Source organism: Meles meles, chromosome 6 (genome assembly GCF_922984935.1).
Source record: "Meles meles chromosome 6, mMelMel3.1 paternal haplotype, whole genome shotgun sequence".
Classification (NCBI taxonomy): domain Eukaryota; kingdom Metazoa; phylum Chordata; class Mammalia; order Carnivora; family Mustelidae; genus Meles; species Meles meles.
The window spans coordinates 1,706,361-1,729,471 of NC_060071.1; the positions used below are offsets into that span (position 1 = coordinate 1,706,361).

Consider the following 23,111-nt stretch of genomic DNA (forward strand, 5'->3'; position numbering starts at 1 on the left):
CCAAGATTTTTAAAAAGATTTGAGAGAACGACAGAGAGCGCGAGTGAGGAGAGGGACGGCGGGAGAGGGAGAGAGAGAATCTCACGCAGGCTCCCCACTGAGCGCAGAGCCCGACGTGGGGCTCAATCCCAGGACTCCAAGATCACAACCTGAGCTGAAATCAAGAGTGAGATGCTTAACTGACTGAGCCACCCCAAAACCCTCCCCCCAGATATCTTTAAGATCCTTTGGAAGTACCGGCCCTTGAGCATTTCCGGGACAAGGGCCTTAGAGGCCATGTGACGCGGCAGGTGAGCGTGCTTCCGGAGAGAGTGCCGCGTGGGGACCCTGACCTACCTGTGACTCGCCAAGAAAAATATTCCTCAAACTGCCTGTCTCCCCCTAAAACTCGGTGTCCCCTGCCCCAGAGGGAAGCCACACCACCGCCTGTGGCAGGAGTGGCCGCACGAGCAGAGGCGGCAGTGAAGCACGAGCAGGTGCTCAGCAAACCACCGCAGGTAAGCTCCGGGCGCGAGCGGGTGCTCAGCAAACCACCGCAGGTAAGCTCCGGGCGCGAGCGGGTGCTCAGCAAACCACCGCAGGTAAGCTCCGGGCGCGAGCGGGTGCTCAGCAAACCACCGCAGGTAAGCTCCGGGCGCGAGCGGGTGTTCAGCAAACCACCGCAGGTAAGCTCCGGGCGCGAGCGGGTGCTCAGCAAACCACCGCAGGTAAGCTCCGGGCGCGAGCGGGTGCTCAGCAAACCACCGCAGGTAAGCTCCGGGCGCGAGCGGGTGCTCAGCAAACCACCGCAGGTAAGCTCCGGGCGCGAGCGGGTGCTCAGCAAACCACCGCAGGTAAGCTCCGGGCGCGAGCGGGTGCTCAGCAAACCACCGCAGGTAAGCTCCGGGCGCGAACGGGTGCTCAGCAAACCACCGCAGGTAAGCTCCGGGCACGAGCAGGTGCTCAGCTAACCACCGCAGGTAAGCTCCGGGCACGAGCAGGTGCTCAGCAAACCACCGCAGGTAAGCTCCGGGCACGAGCAACCAGTTCTCTTCACAGTGACTAGGAAGTCACTTCTTCTCCGGGAATGCACACACGGGTAACCGGAATGCTGGGCCAGGGCAGGGGTGACTCTCTAGAGCCACCTGCTGTCACAGTGAGAACCGTGCAGGCCAGAGATGCCCCAGGTCAGCCAGCACGGAGCAGGGAGCCAGGGCAACTCGCAAACACACCGTCCCCGAAACAGGGGTCACGGGAAGCATTTCCACTGTTCCACGGGGCCTCTCCCTTGGCCCAGGCCGCTCAGGAGAATCTGCTTCCACACCCAGGAAAATGGAGTCACTCCTTGACGACCCCATTTAAAACCCACGTACATGTCGGACGCTGTGCCAGACATGACTGGCCAGATGACCTCCCCGTGTCTCCCCCACAGCCCCGCGAGGGCGGGAATTACTATCCCGGCTCTTCAAATGGGAAAACCAAGGCTCAAAGAGAGCACGCTCCGCCCAAGACCGCCCGGGCGCGAAATGCAAGAGCCGGAGTGCGGGCGCTGATTTCCCAGCCTCGCGAGGTGCTCAAGCTCTTTGTTCCTTGCCTGGAAGGATAAAGCAGACATGGGACGGGCTCCTTACCGGCCCTGGTTGGGGAAGGGGCCCAGTGAAGCGGACACAACCCTGTCTCAGGTTAAGGTCATGGTGAGGGGCAGACAGCACAGTCGAACTGGGGAAGTCCGAGCCGTGAGTACGGGAGGGAGTGGCCAGAGGGCAGGCAGGGCTGAGAGAGGCGGCAGACAGCGGCATGTCCCCCCGCAGGGAGCCTTGGCCACCTCCAGGCCCGCAGGTGGAGAGGTGGGAGCGGGGAGGGCAAGGCTCTAGGCGCTGAGAGCTGTAGCCAGAGGGGCCGCTGGCCAGGATGGGGTCTGGGCAGGGGAAGCACCGAGGGCGGGCAGGAGGGAGCAAACACCCAGCTCTCCCTCCCATGCCCTCTGGTTTCTGTCGGGGCCTCCTGCTGGCTGAAGACCCGGAAGCCAGGACCGGGCGCCTGTGACGTGGTCCACGCAGGGGGACTTTCCCGGCACCAAGCAGGTGACAGAGACAGACAGCTGCTGGGGGGGGAGGATGTGCAAAGGGACCCAACAAACAATGTATACGTACCTGTGATCCGTGCTGACCTCCGGGTTTGGGGAACTGGACGTCTTTACTATTTCTTTACATTCCTCTGCACTGTTTGAGTCTGTCTCATCTTTATCGTCAGAACAAAGCTATTTTCCTTAGAACAAGAAATCCTTTCGGAGCCTCAGAAAACCTCTGCGTCTCCCTCTGAAGATGCGCTTCAAACGTGTTTGCTCTTTTTTTAGGTATATCCTTTACTGTACCGTAAAGCTGGGGAGCATGGCGTACAGGAAATAAGCCCAAAATGTAATAAATGACTAAAAGTCCTTAGGAAATGATCATTTAATTTGCATTTCTTAAATCATCAACAGGACCAACAGCAAGCGAGGCGCTAAGGACCCAAGAGGTAGCAGTGAGGTCCCCCCACCGGAGGACAGGGCTCAGCAAACCACAGTGGGGGTCAGATCTGGCTCGTCGCCTGCATTTGTAAACCAAGTTTTTTTTTTAAATTTTATTTATTTATTTGAGTGAGAGAGACTAAGAGGGAGAAGCAGACTCCCCGCTGAGCAGGGAGCCTGATACAGCCTTGATCCTAGGACCCTGAGATCGTGACCTGAGCAGAAGGCAGAGGCCTTAGCAACTGAGCCCCCCAGGTGCCCTGTAAATCAAGCTTCAATGGAACACAGCCACGCTCCACATGCACACAGAAACAGCGAGCTGCATGGTTACAGCAGATACCGCAGGGCGCAGGGAGCCCTAAATATTAACTACTGCGCCCTTTATAGAAACCATTTGCCATGCCTGCCCAGCTTTAGAACATCCCCTGTAGGTTACAAAGGAAAAATGGTAACAGTGTACAGCTTCCAAGGAGAAATGGTAACAATGTACCCTTACAAAGAAGAACCGGTAAGGACCTAAGGTTAGAAAGGGGAAACGGTAACAATGTACCCCTACAAAGGAGAAACAGTAGCTCTGGGCTGCTACAAAGAAGAAATAGTAGCCCAGGGCCGCTACAAAGTTGAAACAGTAACAGCACAGTGTGGCTCCTCCTGCCTAAGCGGACGCAGACCACAATCAGTCCTACCGAGAAAGAGAATGAAACAAAACTGGGAAATGGACCCGCGGCAGCCGCCTCATCCAAATGGCTCTCAGAGACACAATCATTCTGGCTCCGAGCCTGCGACACTGTCCCTACTGCTGGTCACCACGGGGCCCCTCGGAAGGCCTCCCCCACTGAGAAGACGCTGCAGGACGTCCTGAGATCCCCGCAAACCTCCGTGGCTGTGGAGCTAGGGCAGAGGCTCCGACGGGCAAGAGGGAAGGTGGCCAAGGTCTGTTCCACAAGGCCGTGCGTGCGTGGAATGTTCCCAAGCTCCGCACAGAGAGGTGGCTGGCGTGGTGAGCTGCATACACTTTCACCACAGTCCAAAGCAGACGTAAGAGCTTGGCTGCTCAGGAAAAGTCAGGCGCGTGGGGCAGGCAGTTTGTCCCAGGTATGGGCCCTGCAAGGCTGGGCTCCGGGGACAGGAGGAGCCTGGTACACGGGAGAGCCGTGAAGAACGATCCCTCCCGACAGGCAAACCCACGGGGGTGTCCGGAGCTGCCTGTGCTGTTCTCACTTTTCAGGAGATCAGCCCTCGAAGTCATCAGCCTGAATAACAACAGCATCGGCCCTCTGCCTCACGAGCTTATCAGCAAGATGGAAGCTTCTCCTGGTTTCCGCCATTTCTCTCGCCAGCACATGAATGAGCGCCTCGAAGTCCTACAAACTTTCTGGCTCCGTACATTTTGCTAAAATAAACCACCCGGGACACAGTGTCTCTTCACGACCCCGGGAGGACTCATGGCCTGGCTGCTATGAGCCGTGGATCGCGTGCAATAGGTTTCACTACTGCAAGCCTGAGATAAGGTAACAGGGGACTTGGAAACAATGGTCGCTGGTGTTCACAGACGCCGTGTTCCAGCGGGTCCCAAGTGCCGTTCTCACCCCAGCCACCCCCGCGACCTGCTTCTGGAAGCCTTCTGGTCGGGTAGAAACCTGCCTCCGAGCCCTCCACGTTCCCCAACACCTGCTAGAGCGGCTGGACAGGAACGAGGAGGAGAAAGGGCTCGCGGCGGCTCACCGGAGGGACACACGTAACTCTCCGGACTCCAGGATCTAACGTACCCGACACAGTGTGCACGCGGACGAGTGCGCACGTCTCACCCTCACGCTGGGGTGACGTAAGCGACGAGGGAAGAAGCGCAGGGGCGGGAGGATGGCCAGTGTCGCGGAGAAGGGGGTTCACCCCAGCAAACCGGCGCATGGAGGGGCGTCGGGCCTGACCAGCCGTGGAAGGCTGAGGAGGAGCCCGGCGCGTCAGGATGGAGAGGCAGGGATGGAGGACCAGGAGCGCACGCAAAAAGCAGAGGCCCCGATTCGGAGAAGCAGGGAGTGTGTTCATGGCCGGTGACCAGCTCTCTCTGGAAAGGCCCACCAGTGAGACGTCTGGAAGCGCACGTTAGACCACGGCGAGACGCACCTCCGGTGACAAACCCACGTCATTCTGCAGGCTGAGCTGCTGACGCCCGGGCTTAGCCTCCAAGAGGAAGACCAGCGGCCCCAGAGCCCATATGGACTGCGGCAGAATCCCAACTCGCAGGGTGCGTGGGGGAGTCACAGAGGGAGAGGACAGCATCCTCGAGACCTCAGCAAAGAACCTGACTTTCCTGCCATCCTAAACAAATTCTACATGTAGTATCCCTAGTGAAGGGGCACTGGGCGGCTCCGTGGGCTGAGCGTCCGCGTCTTGATCTCAGGGTCACGAGATCGAGCCCTGCATCGGGCTCTGTGCTGGGTGCGGAGTCTGCTTAAAAAAAATGTTCCTAGTTAAGCAATTTCATTCCTTGTTAAGATTTGTCACAAACCCGCCAGCTCCCCCCACGTGCCAGCCGCACCCTCTCAGCGGGGCTCCTGGGGGCGGCCTCCAGGCCACAAACCCGTCCCTGGACTCCTTCGCCAACAGGAAAACTGGATTTCCTCTAGAGCTCCCCGAAACCTTTACAAGGAGGGACACGCCTGCATTTGGGTAGTGACTGCACAAATCTGCACGTGTGACAGAACCACACAGAATCGCGTGTCCATGTCCTGCACACTGCGGCGTGCGCGTGCACATGGGTGACACGGAGTCAGCTGCAGTGGGACCCGTGTCCCGTGGTCACGACTGCACCACAGATGTGGGAGATGCCACCGCGGAGGCAGGCGGGGGAAGAGAACCCAGGACCCCCCCCCCAACTGTTTCTGTAATTTATTATTTCAAAATAACAAGTTCAAAAATGTTCAGAAAAAGCATCTCTTGCTGTGACCTCCAACTCCAAGAATCTCGAACCCAACCAGCCCCCATCTACCCTGGATCTCACCTTTCTCCGAAAGACCTCAAGCTCGGAGCACGACAGAGCCTCCCCACTTGGCTGGGGTCTCCGTGTGCGGCCGACCGCGGGTGACTCTCCCCGGCCTGTCAGTCGGCGGGTTGCAGCCCCGCGCGCACCATGCCAGTGCCCTTCCCTCCCTCGGCTCCTCCCGTGGGCTTGGATGAGCTCACAGCCGCGGCCGAGCGTGGGACAACGGGTGTTCTGAGGGCGAGAGCGACCGCACCCAGGCACCTTCGTCACAGTATCGTTCTAATGGTGCCGCTTCATTATGAGCGTCTGTCATTCGCCTCCTACGGGGTCTTGTTCATTAACTAGACTTCACCCTAAGTGCGTATGGACTGGAAATACATCGAGTACTTTGGGTCCCGGGCTCCGAGATTTCAGGCGTCCGCTGGGCAGCAGGAACACGGCCCCTCGACTAAGAGGTGTGGCTGTAACGTATTCACCTCTCGCCCGGACCCACGCGCTCTCCAGCCTGCCACACGCGTGTCCCGTCTGCCAAGCGCCTGTACTCAGGTGACCCCTGACTTTCCTTCAAGGCTCAACCCACCATGACTTCCTTCAGCCGCACCCAATGCATGGGGCTCTCGCGGCCCCCGAGCCCAGGGAGGGTGGGGCTCACCACGGCGCCCACCGGAGTCCCGCCTCTGCCCTACGGATGACACCCCCCCACGCTTCCCACGAGCAGACACGGACAAGGCGGCCAGTGGAGTAAAGGGCGGGGGTCTCTCTGACACTCGGCATTGCCCGCTTCCTCGCTTTGTCTAACGTGGCCCGTAAGTGCGCCTCTCACTTCCTGCCCTGATTTCTCACGATGCAGAACAAAAAACCTTTCTTCTCCTGCTTGGTGTCTTTACTGGAAAAGATCATGGACCCCTGACGGCATGTGGAACCGAGTGGTTTCTAGGACTTTCCCCGACCTCACCAGCCAGGCCGTGCAGAGAGGGTACAGTTATCCCACTGCCCACATGCGGCTGCTGGTGTTCTATCCACAGGGACACGAACAAGGGTCACCCTCGCGCCCCATAATGCTACATTCAGGCAACAAAAGTTACCTGTTTTCAGTTTGTTTCACCCAATTATTATAACCCAAGAACCTAACATCATTAGGAGTCTCTATGTAGCTACCCAGACAAATGGAACAACATGCTTCCGTTCCTCCAAAATGTCACTTCTAGGTGGGGCCCACACAGTTTTCTTCTCTGTGACTTTGGTGGCTGACTTTTACCGTCATCTGGGTTTTACAAGAACATCTGGGTTTTGGCCTCGCCCTAAGTGCCTGTGTGACCTTGGACGGGTCGTTTCCTGTCTAGGCCTGTGCCTCCGGCTGCAGGATGGAAGGACTGAGTCAGAGAGTCTCCGAAATGCCCCCCCTGCCCCACAGCCCCGTGTGCTAGTTCAGTGAATAGAGAGGTGAGATGTGGGACACCACAGATAAAACCACCTCGGACCCACGCTGACATCTGCTGGGAACTGGGGAACCCTCGGCACCCACAAGTCCCACAGCCCTTAAGGACTCAGCCTGGGACACCTCACTTTGAACACATGACATCCGCGATGCAAGCTTCTCATTGCATTAAGTTTTCCGGGCACCTGGGGGCTCAGTCATTGAGCATCTGGCTTCAGCTCAGGTCATGATCCCGGGGTCCTAGGACTGAGTCCCGCATCAGGCTCCCTGCTCAGCGGGGAGTCTGCTTCTCCCTCTGCCGCTCTCCCTGCTTGTGCTCTTTCTCTTTCTCTCTCTCTCTCAAATAAATGAAATTTTTTAAAAAATAAAGTCTTTCAATATTCAATTTTCTAGGACTTAAGAAAACGTTAAAGAAAATAACTTTAACGTTGCTTCCAAGACTTCTGGTCCCATCTGGAAATCTGAGCCCATGCTCCTCGGCTTTCCTGCACAACAAGAACTTGACAGCACAGTGGAAAAATGTTCTACTAATAGCAACAAAAAAATGCTAATTGACTAGGAATGCACTTCACAAGCAACAAGCAGAAACAATATGACTCAAACCAAACACGTCTACAGAGGAACCCAGAACGGGCCTGGGACAATGGGGGAGACCGTACTCCTGCAGACGCTTGAACGATGTAAAAAAAATGTATTTCCCACAAACTAACCTCGAACTTTAACACAATTCCAGCCAAGATCTCTAGAGGATGTGGGGAAGAAACTGACAAGATAATTTTAAAGTTAATCCCAAAAATGAAGGGTTCGCAATCGTCTGCTAAATTTTTTAAACTAAGAATTGTGGGGGTGTGGGAAGGTGCATGGCCTCTCCCGGGAAGCACGAGGGAAGCAGCCACAGGCCTTCCGCCCCCGGCCCCACCGCACGGCTAGAGCGGGCCCGACGGAGCGACTGGCATGAATACGCGGACACGCGGCGCGGCGCTCTCTGGGCCGCTGCCTGTAACTTAGGAAACGGCAGCGGCCTGATGCCATCAGCACAGGACCGCTGCGGACAGAGCACGGCGATGCTTCGCGACCACTGACACACGGAGTCGATCGCCGCGTGCGGCCGTGCAGGTCATTCTACGCTTCCTTCACAGGTGAAAAAGCGAAACACAGAGCGGAATGCGGAGCGTCACCCTGTCTGCCCTGAATTCTTCAGAAGAGCGCACGCAGACGACGGAGGGCAGCGTCCGCCGCGCTCAGGTCTGGGGAACGGACGGGGCAACTCTGACTGCTCACCGTGTCCCTCGCTCGACCACAATCACGGCCCTGAGTGCGTGATCGCTTCCACGAAGCGCGAAGGAGCTGCTGCTCCCCCACGTGGGCTCGTCCTTCCACATCCGTCTCGCACTCACGGAAAGGCGGCCCGGCGGGGACGGGCCCAGCCGCCGGCAGCGTGACGCCCCGGGCCTTCCCGCTCTCCCGCTGGCAAACCGTGTCCACACTGTGAGGCTGTGGCGGCTTCCACACGGCCGGGCCTCCTCCCGGCCGCCGGAACAGAACAGTGCGTGCAGGTCACGCCTGCCTTCAGCACTTTTCGCTTCACTGCCGAGCCCACAGAGGGGGCCCGAGGCCAGCCCAGCCGCGGGCAGCTCCTCCTTATGGTGGAGCGCTAGCGGACCGTGGGGCCACCAACGCGAAGTTCACGATCGCCCCTGGAGGCGAGACGGCCCTGGCTGCTGGGCGAGCGCAGGCTGCGGTCGTATTTCTAATTTCCCGCTTCCCTCGATCGGACGAGCACCGAGAAAAGAGTGTCTCGCCGCAAGACACAGCCTCCCTTCCGTCTGCTTTTTCTACGGCAAAAGCTGACGGACGGAGAACGACCTGACCCGTGGCCTCTGGAGTCGAGCACGAGGCGGACACCCATTTCTGTGGGCTTAGAGATTGTTTTCTCCTTCTAGCTGACCCTTTCCAAATGTATACTCGCATTTTCCCCCCTACTTTTTGCAAACGATACTGATCTTAGAAATAATTTCAAAAACCCAGGACCGAAAAACCCTCACGTAGAAGAGGGAAGGACCAGCAGTCTGGCCCGTGTCTGCCACAGCCTCATCGGCCACCCATCGGCTCCCGCTTATAAACTCGGGGTTCACCGCAGCAGCGCGGAGTCTACCCCCACGACTCCCGAATCCACGTCACCATTTCCTGACCCCCGGATCTATGCACCCCACTAATTACCTCCAGCCGCCCCTGGACGCCCCGGAGCCCCCTCCACCGGGTCCGCTCCTGCTCCCCACCCCTCCCACGCCCCCAGCTCGGCGACCAGCACCACACCCCAAAGCCGGGCTGTGCTCCAGTGGCCTGACGCGGTCCATCACCAAGACAAACCGCTGCCTGTGTCAGGGCCCACGTGTCCTCTCTGTCCTTCGAGTGGCGGTCACTTACCCTCCTATTCCAGCACATTCCCTGATGATGCCGCTCCGCGTCTCTGTGGGCTTATCTCTCCAGCCCGCCCCCTCCTAGGCTAGCACCACGGTCTTTCCAAAACAGAGACTGTCCCCATCACTGCCCTGATTAAAGTATTTCGGGGACCCCCCCCCCCGCCAGCACCAATAGGATGAAAGTCAAGCCCAGGGGCAGGACGGGCACGATCCTTCACGAGTCGGGGCCGTGGGTGTCCACTGTGGAGGCAGCCCGAGCCACAGCCAGTCCAGGCGGAGCTGGCAGACGCCGCTGCTTGTCCTTCTGCACCCCCTGTCCTCCCCCCTCGTCGCGGAACCAGCACCTCACTCAGGAGCCCACGAACCCCACACAGCAAGACTCTGCAAAGCCTCTCGTGTTCACCACACGGCCCCTGACAGAGAACGTGCGTGGACACGGGGACCATCGCGGGTTCGCACCCATGGCTGAGAACACAGCGTGGACGTGGGGACCCTCGCCAGGAGAGTGAAGCCAGTCCTCCGTGTCCTTATCATCGTCACCGTCATAAAGACGGGGGGGGGGGAGCTTCCGGGGTGACGGCTTCCAGCACAGGACTTTCGAAGCAAAACTACGCTGCCCTCGCAGTAAGGGCGTACGACGCCATTACCCGATACGCAGAGCGCAAACGGGGGGCCATGGAGCTCACAGCAGCCGAGTCGCTGGATTTGGGGGAAGCATTGAAGCTGAGCCTTGAAAAGGGACAATTCAGCTGACAAAGACGAGGGGCATTTCAAGCTGAAGGCACAGGGACCTTCTCAGAAAGAGGAAACACACGGACACCCACACGCTCACACCTCTCTGCTCAGTACTGCTATGGAGGCAGGACTTCTGTTCCACGCACGGCTGGAGTCCAAGCCAGGTGAGTTTTCGGGTCCCTCTGGCAGCAGTGGGAGGCGAGGATGGCAAGTATCGGCAGGACGGGGGGCTGACAGGTCCCGCCACACGCTGGAGCGGAGAACTCAGCCCAGCACTAACCGGGCTCCACAGGCAAAGGGGAAATTTCCTCTCATCTGCCGGCTCAGCGCCCGAGGTCACCTCTTACCTCTGTGTTTCCACGGGGAAAATTCTCTGTTTTTTCGAAAGAACATGTCATAATGCATCATAAAGGAACATCCCAGTCTCGTGACCTTTCAAAATGCCATAACGAAGAATTGTAAAGGGGTGTTTCCCTGCTGAGGGCATTCGAAAAGACGCTCCTCGCTCTTGCCACACAACAGAGGAACAAGATGGGGAGCTCCAGGGTCCCTGGGTCTGCCCAGGACTGTTCGTTAATCCTCGGGAGAGGGCTCCGGGGGGACGGAGGGACAGATGGACAGAGAATGAGGGAACCCTTGCTGGGCAAGACGGGGCACTGTCTCTGAGGCCATGGGAAGCCATGGTGGGGCTTGTTTGCACACAGCTCTCACCGTTAAGGATCACAATTTACTTCGTTGTAATTCAAACTCCTCCTAAAAATTCCGCCTCTTCTCTGAATTGAATACGGACAAAAACATACAGAAGCCTAACGGACATTTTAATTTTTCTATCAGAGGTAATAAAATAAAAATTGAATAAGAAAAAGCATTTAAAAGTTGAGGTTCTGTATGAGGGGAGTTAAGTCACCTGGCTCAGTCCCTTGAATGACGCGTCCATGGGCACCGGGACCCTGGATGAATCGTTACCCCGGACCAGAGCATGGAGCTGGTTTGCCCATCTTGGCTGGCGTGACAGGCCATAACCTCCAAGGAAGTATCTTTTCCTCTTACTGGGCTGGGAGGGAATAAAAAGTAAATCACACTCCGTGAAATGAGCACATACTCCAAAGTCGCTCCCGCGAAAAGATGAAACAGAAAATTCTGGAACAGCCTCAGGAAGCCCGTCCTGAGGGCGCTCATCACTGCAGCGAAGGCCCGGGCTGTTCCTCCTGAGCATTTACTGGAATACAAAGTGGGAAAAAGAGCATCTTGACATCAAGACCGGTGTGCTTTCAGACACGGGGACTCAGTGCTCACTCTTCCCTGGGAAACCAGGACAGCGTTCCCGCAAACACGATCACGCAGGGTACCAGCTCCGGGAATCACGCTTATGCAGAAGGCAGTTGGGACAGAGAAGCATGGCCCGCGGAGACCACAGTCTTCATGAGGGAGTCGCTGGGAAGGGAAGTGGCCCCGCCACGGCCGCTGGAGGGGAAGCAGGAGAACAGGGGGACCAGCATCCCTGACCGCCCGGGAGTCCTCGGGCAGTCACTCAACCTCCCATCTGACAACCAGGCAGAAGCAGTGAGGACTTCAGGGCCCGTCCCGCCTCCCACGGTGCCTACACCCAGGGGCAGCCCTCCGTTGTGCAGAGGTCCCCCGAAACTCCCGCACAGCCCCAGGGACACGCTCCAAAGTTACAGGTGCTTTATTTTTAGTCGTGTTGATTTATTCTGAAAGTTCACGTAGAATTAGTGGAGGGGATTTTCGTGAAGCAAGAGAGGCCGTCAAAGGTCTAGAAACACCATTTCCAGGAAGAGCACGAGCTGTCACTATAAATCCCCCCGAAGCATTCAGCCACGGAAGGCGTGAGGGCTGCTTACGTCTTGGCTTGGAAAATTCAGCGAAGAATGCCCGTGTGCACACTGGGACAGTCGTCCGTGGTGGCGTGGGAGTCCCCGTGGGCCCGGCCGGGGAGGGCCCGCAGACGGGATTCGGCTCGACGCTCTGACCCGGGAGGCGCAAGCCCCTCTCGGTCTGGTGTCACCACCAGTACACGGCGCTCCAGAGCGGCCCCGTGCACAGCTCCTCTCTCCCCCTTGCACACCCAGAATGAATCAAGAGCTGTTGCTGACCCCCACACCTGCCACGTCCCACCCGTCTTTCGCATGAACTGAGACCCACAGACCCAAGGCCCGCAGACCCAAGGCCCACACACAGACGCCCAGCACCCAGCGTGGCTACGGAGGCCGCCAGCAGACAGCTGGGGAGCTCACGGCACCACAGTCTGAACTCGCAGCGTCCCCAAACCAGTGCTGGGACAAGAGCAAGTCGCAGGTTATTCCCTCCCAGGACTGGTGTCCATCAACCCTTTACTCACAAACACCAAATAAAAATGTCACAGCATCTTATGAAACAACAATTTCTATTGTTTTAAGATTTTTTAAATTTTCATTTATTTGACAGAGAGATCACAAGTAGGCAGAGAGGCAGGCAGAGAGAGAGGAGGAAGCAGTCTCCCCGCTGAGCAGAGAGCCCGATGCAGGGCTCAATCCCAGGACCCCGAGATCATGACCTGAGCTGAAAGCAGAGGCTTCAACCCACTGAGCCACCCAGGCGCCCCTCTATTGTTTTAACAAAGATTTTTACTGACTTCTTCGAGAGGAAGCGGGAGCGGGGAGGACAGGCAGAAGGAGACGTCCGGCTGAACAAGGAGCTCGATGCAGGGCTCGTTCCCAGGACCCCGGATCCAGACCCAAGCCGAAGGCAGATGCTCAACCGACAGCGCCCCCCAGACGCCCCACCTTTATCACTAAGGAAATTACAAGGGCATCGGGAGCTCTGTGCCAGAAACCCAAGCGCCGAAGACCGAATACAGGTATTTTGTACAAATCACAGTTCCATCAAGTCTGTCAGCAATAAAATACATGCAGCCCCGAGGAGAAATAAAACGGGGGGTGCCCGTGAGAAGCCAGGTGAGTGGGAATTACAGAAGGAAGGAGGGAGGTTTGGGGGGAAGTTAGGGAAGGTCTGGAAAAGGCAGCCGAGCTCAGAAGTAGCAACCGCCGTTTACCGAGTGCTGAGCCCGCGAGGGACCACTCGAGGCACGTCGCACACATCCGAGCCCCTCCGTCCTCTCAACACAGGCAGCGGGCACCGAGCTCATCCGCACTAGTCACATGAGAAACGTGTACTTTGAGGCAGTGAGTAACTTGCCCGAATGGTAAAGCCTAGACTCGAGCTCAGTCGGTCTGACTCAAAGGTGCTAGACCACAAGATGCTGCCTGCGAGGGACACGTGAGACCTCCCAGCTCCCGAGAAACCGGGGCAGCAGAGTTCACAGTGGCACCCACGGGACGCTCTGGGAAGACAGTTCCACGGCGGCACGCACGGCACAGCCCGGCCGGGACACTGAGCACCAGCAGAGCAGTGACCGCATCCTGAGCACGCGGCAGACACGGCCCCTGCGAGCTCCCCCACGGCCGTCCGCGCGGTAGGGGACTGAGGCTCACAGGCTGTAAGCAACCATCCCCGTCACACAGCAGAAAGGGGTCAAATGAGGTTCATTTGATTCCCATCTATGTTCTCGACGGCTGGGAACCTGTCGTCTGGCACACACCTCTGCTGAAGCAGGAGTCAAGGAGGAAGGACGGGGAGGGCCCAGAGGGTGGCCTGGACGTTTCAGGGTTATCTGGTGTCCCTTCTTCTGGCAAGAATGAGCCAGCAGAGGTGACCTGCCCCAGAAGGTATTTTAGGTATTTTAGGATGGTCAGTATGTCCAGGAAGCCAGTCCATCTGTTCCAATGGAAGAGATCTGAAGAATCAAGACTGCAGACAAGATTCCCCCAAGGCTGGAATGAGAGGCAGGTGGTAAAGACAGTACAAAGAAAAACGTGGCGATATTGGAAAGCCAGATGGGTGGAAAGGAGACGAGGACGATCCTATGTTCCAAACCATCGATGCACAGGAATGGAGGAAACACACGGAGAATGACAAGGATGAGCTCTGACGTCCTTGGGAACAGTGGGACATCTAAGTGGCAATGAAGTGTTGAACAGGGCAGCAAGGAGCCCTGGGACAGGCTCGCACAGACCTGTCTCGGCGAGGACCGTCCGCTCTGCGGCCATGGGACCTGTCCAGGCCCGCCCCATCCAGCTCACACACACCGGGTGCTCAATAAATACTTTCTGAATGAGTGTTATGATCCGATCTAATTTTATTTGGCTTATCCTCAAGGATATCTTGACCCTGTCCAACACCTCGATGAAATTCACACCCATTCTCTTTATTCTATTCTCTCTGAGGCCGTGCAATCCTATTAGAGGAAGGAATGAGGTCAGTTTAACCCGAATGACTTTCAGTGAACCGAGCCTCACCCTCCCAGCAGCTCAGATGGTGAACAGCGAGGAGGACACCATCCCGGTCATGCTCGTTAGGAACATCCCACTCAATCACTCTAAAGGTCGAGGACAAGAAAGTCTCCCTTATGACCATTCGTTCAGGTTACGTCTCAGGCGCCCACATAGGTATGACTTCCCAGAGAGCCTCTGGAAAGAGAAACAGAACAGCAGCCGGACAAAGTGACGGCAAACAGCTTGCGATATTCGACAGAATTTCAGAAAGGGGGCGCCTGGGGGCTCAGCGGCTTGAGCATCTGACTCTCGGTTTCGGCTCAGGTCTCGATCTCAGGGTGGTGGGATCCGGCCCCACGTCGGGCTCCACACTCAGCGGGGGTCTGCCTGGGACTCTCTCTCCCTCTGCATCTCGCTGCCCCCTCCAAAACAATAAATAAATCTTAAACAAAAAAAAGAATTTCAGAAAGGTCTGAAATGAGCAGAAGCTGGTCATGACAGGACAGGTGAGTGCAAACTCGGGACCGTCCCGCATCCCTTCCCCATGTTCCAATGCAGAGCCCATTTCTCCCGTGCGGAGTCGCCACCAGACGCCAGCGCCAGTGGCTGGAGCAGCGCAGCAGGCGCGAACACACAACCCTCCTTCCTGCTCTCGGCCGAGGAGCCCCCGTCCACATGCCGGGCTGCAGGGACCGATTTGGGGGATGACCACTTGGCCGGATTTGGGTCAGTGAGAAGAGCGGGATTTTACTGGTAGACTTGCTCCCTTCTGCCAGGAACGCGAACAGCAAGGCTGCTGTGGAACCGGAAGGTGCCACGGGCTGCCACGGGGCACCACGGGGCACCACGGGTCACCTGGAACAGAAGCCAACCCAGATGAAGGCAGAGTCAGAGTGGATCCTGAGAACCCTGACTTAGCCATATTGAAAGCTAGTCCTTTTGGGGATTTTTCAGTCTCTGAGCCAAAAAAAGTCCCATTTCTGATTCAGTCAGGTTGAATCAGATGATGCACTTTCCGTGGGAAGACTCCTGGCTCACCTCGTTGCCCGAGCAGCTCTCCCTCTGAGGGCGTTGCCCGAGCTGCTCTCCCTCTGAGGGCAAGTCGGGAAGGAGGCAGCCCCTCCCTTCCACTGGGCGATCTCTTGTGTTGCTGGACACACGATGCAAGCAAACCCCGTGGGACATTTTTAAGAACTTACGAGGGCAGCGACAGACACCACAGCTCAGTCTCCAAGCCGTGGTAACACGGGCAAACCAGAAAGAAACGGGCCACGAAAGCCACGCCAGGACGGGATGGTCTACGCGCTAGTCATCTCGTCCCAGACACCGTGAAGCGAGATTCGCAGCTCAGCCCCAAAGCTGCCTCATGCTAAGCCACTGATGCCGAGGAAACCCACGCACCTGCTAGGTAAGAGCAGGCTTGCGGGGCCTCACCCCCCAGACTGGAGGGGCACGAAACCAGATCGCAGCCCCTCTGCCTTTGCAACCCAGAGCACAAGTGTCTGCCAAGAAGAACACACGGGGAAGCAAGCGGCCCCGTAACTACAGCGTGGATAAGCATGACGGAGGAGGGAAGGAAACGAACCGCCTCCTGGGGGGACGGCTGTCTACTCTGGGCCAAGCCGTCAACTTCCATATTCTCAGCGGTCTCTCCCTTTTCATTTGGCGCGACGAAGATCCTCCGGAAATGTCCGTTGGAAATTCTCAAAATGTCACACCCTGGCTAGCAATGAACTGAGAGCGCGAGTAAGTCTGTCTTCCTCGTGCACGACTGAGAACAGTTACTACCTGGGACGCCCGGCTGGCCCGGTCAGGAAAGCCTCTGCCTTCGGCTCCAGTGGTGATCTCCTGGGATCGGTCCCGCTCCCGGCTCTGCGCTCAGCACGGAGCTGTTCGAGATTCTCTCTCGCGCTCTCCTCCCCCTCCACCCCACCGCCTTATCGTCTCCCTGTCCCCGCGCAGACACGCGGCCGTCCCACAGCGTTGGGGTTCCTCTGGCCTACTGAAGCAGAGGGCAGGGCTGGGTGATGGGGGGAGCTAAGGTCTCCAAGCAGGTGACACCCCCACCACGACGAGCCCTGACTCAATGCCCTCCTGCCCCACCGTGGTGCTTTGCTGGGTTAGGGTGTCAGGCTGGAAGGGAGCAGAACTAAGGAGGTGACCGCACAACGCCGCCCTGCGGTTCCTTGCGACTGTGTAAGCCGTAGTCAAACACGCACTTGAAAGAAGGTCTGAGCCAGTGTCTCACTAGCTCATAGTCCCGGCTTGTTTTGCTTTCAGCTCTCCGATGGCTTGTCAGCCATTAAATCTCCCACGTGGCTGTTGGCGAGGGCAGAGCGTGTGCAAAGGTACAGCGGTAAGGAAAGCCGGCAGGGCTGGGAGACAGACTGAGTGGCCGGGACCTGGGTGACCCAGGGCGGGCTGGAAACAGGTGAAAACAGACGGACACACAGAGCCAAGTTGGGAAGAGCCTCGTAAGGAGGGTCCGCCGCCCCCACCCCAGAACAGCAGGAGGTCGCTGAGACGCTTGAAACAGGGCGGAGAAGTGGTCAGATGTGTGTCTCAGAAATCTCGTCTCACATACTGCGTGGAGAGCAGATCAACGGGGAGGAGCGGTACGAGAAGGGACAGGAGCAGCCACAAGGAGGCTGCGTGGACAGCGCAGGCAGGTCGGACTGCCGTCCCAGCCACGGGGCCGCAGAGGAGCAGACACCCTCAACAGACACTCAGTAGGGACACCAGGAGGACTCGGCCACGGACCGCGTGAGGGGCGTGAGAGAGGGAAGAGGGACGAGGGAGTCAAGGACGATCCTGAGACTCCTGGCACGGCCAGACGCAGGGCTGACGGCACCAGGCACTAAGAGGGACACGCAATGGGCCAAGGGGGACAGGATTCAGCTAAAGCAGCCTGAAGCCAGGTGACATCCAAGAGGAGATGTCATCCAGAAGGCAGCTGGCTGGTCTGAAGTTGAATCAGAAAAGCTCATTAGCATTAACGTTAATGTGCTCATTAATACACAGAGCATAAGGGAAGTCATGGGAAGTGATGACATTCTCCGGGGGAAATGTCCGGTCCGACCCCGGGGAAGGGCCAGAGTGGGTACACCGGCGCCCGTACGGGACGCCTTACTCTCAGCTTACCGGGGCCGCTCGCCCTCAGCCACGTGATCAGGGCATCTCAGAACGGAAGCGCCACACTGTCCGTCCCCATAGGGAGAGCGGCCCCCACGACCCGCACGTCGCCGTCGGGTCGCCGTCTGCCAGCACCCTGGGATGCCGGTTCCAATACCGCAAGTACTCACCTGTCGACAAGGCTTCCTCCCGAACCTCGTCCTCTCCGGGCTGATGAATGTTCCAAGACGTTTTGGGAAGCGCGGAGATTTCCTCGGGCGAGGCCAACCTCACCATATCCATGTGATTGCTCTGGAACCGGTACCGCGGGATGAAGCAGGTTTTGCCTCGCCGGAAAATGTCCTTGATGATGTCCTCTGTCTCGATCTCGTCTGGCATGCTCAGGAAGATGGAAATCCTTTGGGACTTTTGATACTGACTGTGGGCCATCACCTAAATGGGAAACGGCAATCACACTGATTCCCCAAGGTGACACTTCCGAACACCAGCGGTTACCCCTTCGTGGTTTTTACCCTTTCTTCCCTCGTCCTCCGCCTTCTCCAGCTTCTTGAAATACAAGTCACCAACGGAGAGCAGAGCGGCCGAGGGGGCCGGGCAAGCCTGCGTTTGCGTCCTGAAGCCCAGGACTTGGTTCTGAAGCCAGCAATGACCTCTCTGACCCCTTGCCATCTTTCTCACACGCCTGCTCCAGCAGGAGCGACAACTCGTTAAAAAGTCACTGTCGGCTTGCAGAATCCCCAGCCTGCCCTCCAGCCACCTTCAGTCCGGCCACCTCCGGTCACCCCACACACTGCCCTGAGCGTCCCCACCTGGCTTCCACTCTGAACCTCGGCTCCCACGAGCTTCCTCACTCCCTGGATGGTCAGGCTCGAATCCCCTTAAATTCTGCCCATTTTAGCCAACTCCGGCGCTCGCTTCTCCTGACTTCTGCAGAACACTTACAACACTGAAGGGGGCACGGAACACTTACTCATGTTTTATCAGGCTGATCACTAATTGTCTCACGAGGCCCAACCTCAGTATTGTGACCAGGCTGTAAGCTCCCGGGTGCAGGGGACAAGCCTGTCCTTCTTCAGCTCTGACCACCTCTGTCCCCACCGCCTACAACTCTTCTGTCCAGATGTTAAGGAGTTTGCAGAGATGGGAGGAGGGGCTCTTGGAGAGGTGCAGTCCTTCTAGAAACAAGTACCAGGTTGCGAGAAGGTCCCCGGGTGGGGAAACACCATCGTGCTCAGTTTCGTTGGCCTCAGAGCACTTAATCTCCGAACTGCCCCAGACTCACAAGTCAGCTCGGAGCTCCCCTTCCTTTCCTGTCCTTCTGCGCTAAGAAGACAGATACCGCGACCCTGGCTGATAAATGGGTCTGCCGGAAAGGGACCGATACAGAGAGCCAGGTCACTCCTAACGGAAAGGAGCACGTAGCCTTCAGCAGACAGAGCACACCAGACCGGGGCCAAGGAAGCGAGCTCCATCCTCCTGGGAAGTCACAACACTGTGACGAGGCCTGAAATAAGGCGAAATGAAAAGAAATGTGACCCCCAGACCCTGGGAAGACCTGCGGCTTCTGACTTTCTGAGAAAGTTACATGTCTGTCGTGTTTGTTTTCTTTAAAGAGGATACGAAGCACCAAGAGCTGAATAAGCAGAAACAGGAATCAATTAAAATTCAGTGCGAGACTGTGCATCCGCGTTTATCTTCCTTGCTCCTGACGGTCTCATTTTGTGACAATAAAGAGGCACAGAAAGAGAAAACCATTATGGCACCGAGAACAGGAGCACAGACACTTGACTAGTTTCTGTGAGATGGAGAAGAGATGGAACCGTATTTCCAGACAAACAGCATCAGACACAACACTCAGACGACCGACGAGGTTGTGGGGCAGGCAGAACCCCTCCGCCCAAAGTGACTGCAAAAGGCAAAGGAGATCCCGGGGGCCTGTCACACCTTCATTCGTAAACACAAGTCCACAACAGAGCTTCACAAACATTTAGAACGTCAAAACACAAAAGAGAAGGCATAAAAGCGGGAAGGGTGATCCAGTGGGAAACTGAGAGAATTCAGAGAATGGGAAATTTTTAATTCTAATTAGTTTTCTCAGACAAATTCAAGATAGTTGCATCTGTAAGGTAACAACATACTATGGAAAGAAAGCAATCCGAAAATTGAGAAATGATCATTGAAAATAAAAATTAAGAATACCAAAATTTAAAAGTTCAGGAGAAAGCCTTAACGTAGGAGAAAAAGACAAAGAAATGGGGAAAGTAAAAAAAAGAAAGAAAGAAAGAAAGACTCTTAAAAGATGCAGAAAGTCTGTAGGATTTTCACTAGCTGATTCATGGGAATTGCAGAAAGGCACAAAGGAAAGAAGTAATCGACGATATAACAGATAGAGATACCAGACTGAACGGAGGTCATGAGTGCTGAGCAGAACAAGGAATGTATTTTAAACTTGAAAGTCAAACTAGCAGTGAAATATGAGGGTAAAGACTTTTTCTAATGTATAAAGTCTTAAAAACTTTACCCCCAGAGATATTTCTAAAAAGAAAAAAATTACTTGAGAATATACTCTAGTGCACTGGGCTACAGCAGAGGGAGCAGGGCCTGGAGTGCTCTCAGGAAGAACACTGATTTATTTAAACAGACAAAATGAAAAAGAATCTACTGGTAAAATAAAGGCATATTCCTGTTTTCCATAAAAGAAAAATAAAAGTGATCCGAAACTCCTTGAAAACCACAGAGCTGAATTAGAAACATAGACTCCAAACAGGAGCAGACTAAAGCCTGTCACGATTTTGAGCAATTCTAGAGCATAACGAAAGAGAGTTCTCTGCAGAGACACTGGAAACATTCTCTGCCTAGCCACACACATCTAGCGACACAGAATCATACATCCTCTTCTGATAACCATACAACTTGGCTCTACAATGAATACTATGTAATCAAGACACTGTAAATACTACTCCCTAAAATTCCAAATTTGGAAATCAGCCACAGAAAATGCTCCGTAGACTCATTCTAAGTATAAAACAATACAAATACTGTAAAAATTGAAGTAGATGGTACAGGGGTCAGAAACCGGCAGATGGAACAGAAGACAGGTACAGGGCACTAATGTCCTTATTTACCTGGGGAGTCAAGATGTAACACAAAGTTGAATTTCTTCACCGTACATTGCTTTTCCGATAAATTTCTAAATTATATTAAAAAAGGTGCTGTGTTGTTAAGAATAAATGTGCCTTGTAAACTACGGTACTGAGAGAACGGCGTCACTTAACGCCTTGGTTGACCGTGCACTATGGCAAAATACTGTTCTAATCCCAGCACTGGACCCCTGCAGCCGTGACCCCTGGTTGGTCATAAAATCAACAGCAGGTTACGAGCAGCTTTTTAAATAAAACAGAACACACTGAAGTTCACTGTACACAGTACGAATTATGAAACACTGGGCTGTGAAACGTTTCTTCTGTATGTGTATCCGTAGGGGTACAATGCACCGAGGACGGAGGGTCCTGGGTCTGCTTTCCAACGTTTCTCTACTCTGATGCCAGCTCTGACTTGTCACCCTGTTCCGTCACTGGTTCTGCGTCTGTACAGCTACTACTTCCGCACGGAATTTATGAACTCTCATCTTCTGCAGACAGACAGACAACTCATCTTCGTCTTCCCCACGCCTTTCCCAAGTCTGCCCCAGGCCTTGTGTGCCCCCTGCCTAGTGATGTCAAACGCCCATTTTGCGAGCACAGAGAACTGCTCTCCTTTCCGGGACTCTCTGAGCATCCCACCGGTTGCCAGGTTCCACGGGTTCTCAACTGTGCAGACTCTGGTTTCCCAAAACGCTCCCATAGGCTTCTCCTAAAGGCTACAGGGAAAACGTGTGTAGGGGCGCCTGCCTGGCTCAGTCCGTGAAGCACCTGACTCTTGATCTCCGGGTTGTGAATTCAAGTCCCACCTTGGGTATAGAGATTAATTAAAAACAATCTGTACCAAAAATAAAAATTTAAAAAAAAATCTAGGGGCTTCTGGGTGGCTCAGTGGATTAAGCCGCTGCCTTCGGCTCAGGTCACGATCCCAGGGACCTGGGATCCAGCCCCGCATCGGGCTCTCTGCTCAGCAGGGAGCCTGCTTCCTCCTCTCTCCCTGCCTGCCTCTCTGCCTGCTTGTGATCCCCGTCTGTCAAATAAATAAATAAAATCTGAAAAAGTAAATAAATAAAATAAAATGCCTCGGAGCCAGGTTAGACGCGTCCCTCCCCTCGCGCCCCCGCCCGCCGGCCCACCCTCCGCCCTCATCGTGCACTACGGGTGCGCGGCCCGCGTCTCCCTGGGGTGCTCCCTCGCCCGGGGCCCATCACACGGGTGACACCGCGGTTCCCTGCTCCTGCGGGCGCCCCTAGCCCGACCGGAGCCCTTCCCCGCACGCAGCCGCGGGCTGCTCCCTCCGCGCCGCACCTGGCGCTCCGACCGGCACCTGCGGGCGGGCCGCGGCTCTACTCGGGGGCGCGGCCGCTGCCCGCCGGGGCCTCCTACGGCAGCGCCAACCACGCGCGGGCGGGGACGGGGAGGGCGAGCGGCGCCGGCGCAGGGGCCCACGGGGACCTCGCCCCGGGAACGGGGCGGGGACGGGGCCGGAAGGCAGGGACAGCGGGGAAGTCCGCGCCGCTCGGCCGAGGAGGGGCCGCAGCCCCGCCCCGCCCCGCCCCCGCGGGCTCCCCTCCCGGCGGCGCGCGAGCGCACAGGTGCACGCGCGCGCACGGCACCGCCGGGCCGGCCGCGCGCTTCTCCGCTCGCGTCCCCTAGGCGACTGGACTCTGCGCCGCGCGTCCGCGCTGCCGCGCTCAGCGTGCCGGAGCTTCCTGCCCCCACCCCGCCCTCACCTCGGCGGGCTGTCATCCGCCGCCACCCTCCTCGCCCTCCTCAGCCCGGGACCCCCTCGCCGCACGCTCCCCCGGCGGAAGGACGTGCGCGCCCCCGAGCCGCCCGTGGGGAAACGTGCGCGCACCGGCGGGGTCCTCCCGGCGCCGGCGGAGGGACGTGCGCGCGCCCGCCAGCTGCGCCTGCGCAGGCCGCCCACCCCGAGCCGCCCGGCCTTCCGGCGAGCGTGCGGTGCGGTGCGCTGCGGGGGCCGCCCTCGCGGTCTCGTACCTCCTGGGCCAGGAGGCGGGACTGGCGCAGCCGCTCCTCGGCGCTCATCGCCCGCAGACGCTGCTTCAGCTCGGCCCGCAGCCTCCGCTTGGCGCTGCTCACGGCCGCCGCCGCCATCTCCTGGGCGCCCGCGTTCGTCCCCGCTTCCGGGTCGCGGGCGCCCGCCCCCAGCTCGCCTCCCGCCGGGGACTCCGCGCGGCCGGGGCAGGGTCTGAGGTCGGCCGGGTCCGGGGCAGGGTCCGGGGGAGGGTCCGGGGGAGGGTCCGGGGGAGGGTCCGGGGGCGGGGCGGCCCCGGGGGAGGGGGAGGGTCCGGGCCCAGTGAGGCCCCGGGGAGGGCCCGAGGTGGGCGGGGCACCCCGGCAGAGGGTTAGGCCTCAGGGCCGCCCCGGGGAGGGTTTGGGCTCCGCGCGTCCCCAGGGAAGAGGGGGGCTGTGTCCTG

At 57.3% G+C, this 23,111-nt stretch overlaps 1 protein-coding gene across 1 annotated transcript in view; it reads right to left on the bottom strand.

The window, feature by feature from the left end:
• Positions 1-22,886, bottom strand: part of MTHFS (methenyltetrahydrofolate synthetase) — a 32,862-nt gene extending 9,976 nt beyond the window's left edge. Inside the window, exons 1-2 of the mRNA XM_046006985.1 lie at positions 22,672-22,886; positions 17,701-17,962 (exon numbers count right to left, since the gene is read on the bottom strand). Of these exons, the coding sequence (XP_045862941.1) occupies positions 17,701-17,962; positions 22,672-22,788 (379 nt within the window). The 5' untranslated portion in view covers positions 22,789-22,886. The remainder of the gene's footprint in view (positions 1-17,700; positions 17,963-22,671) is intronic.
• Positions 22,887-23,111: the final 225 nt, after the last annotated feature.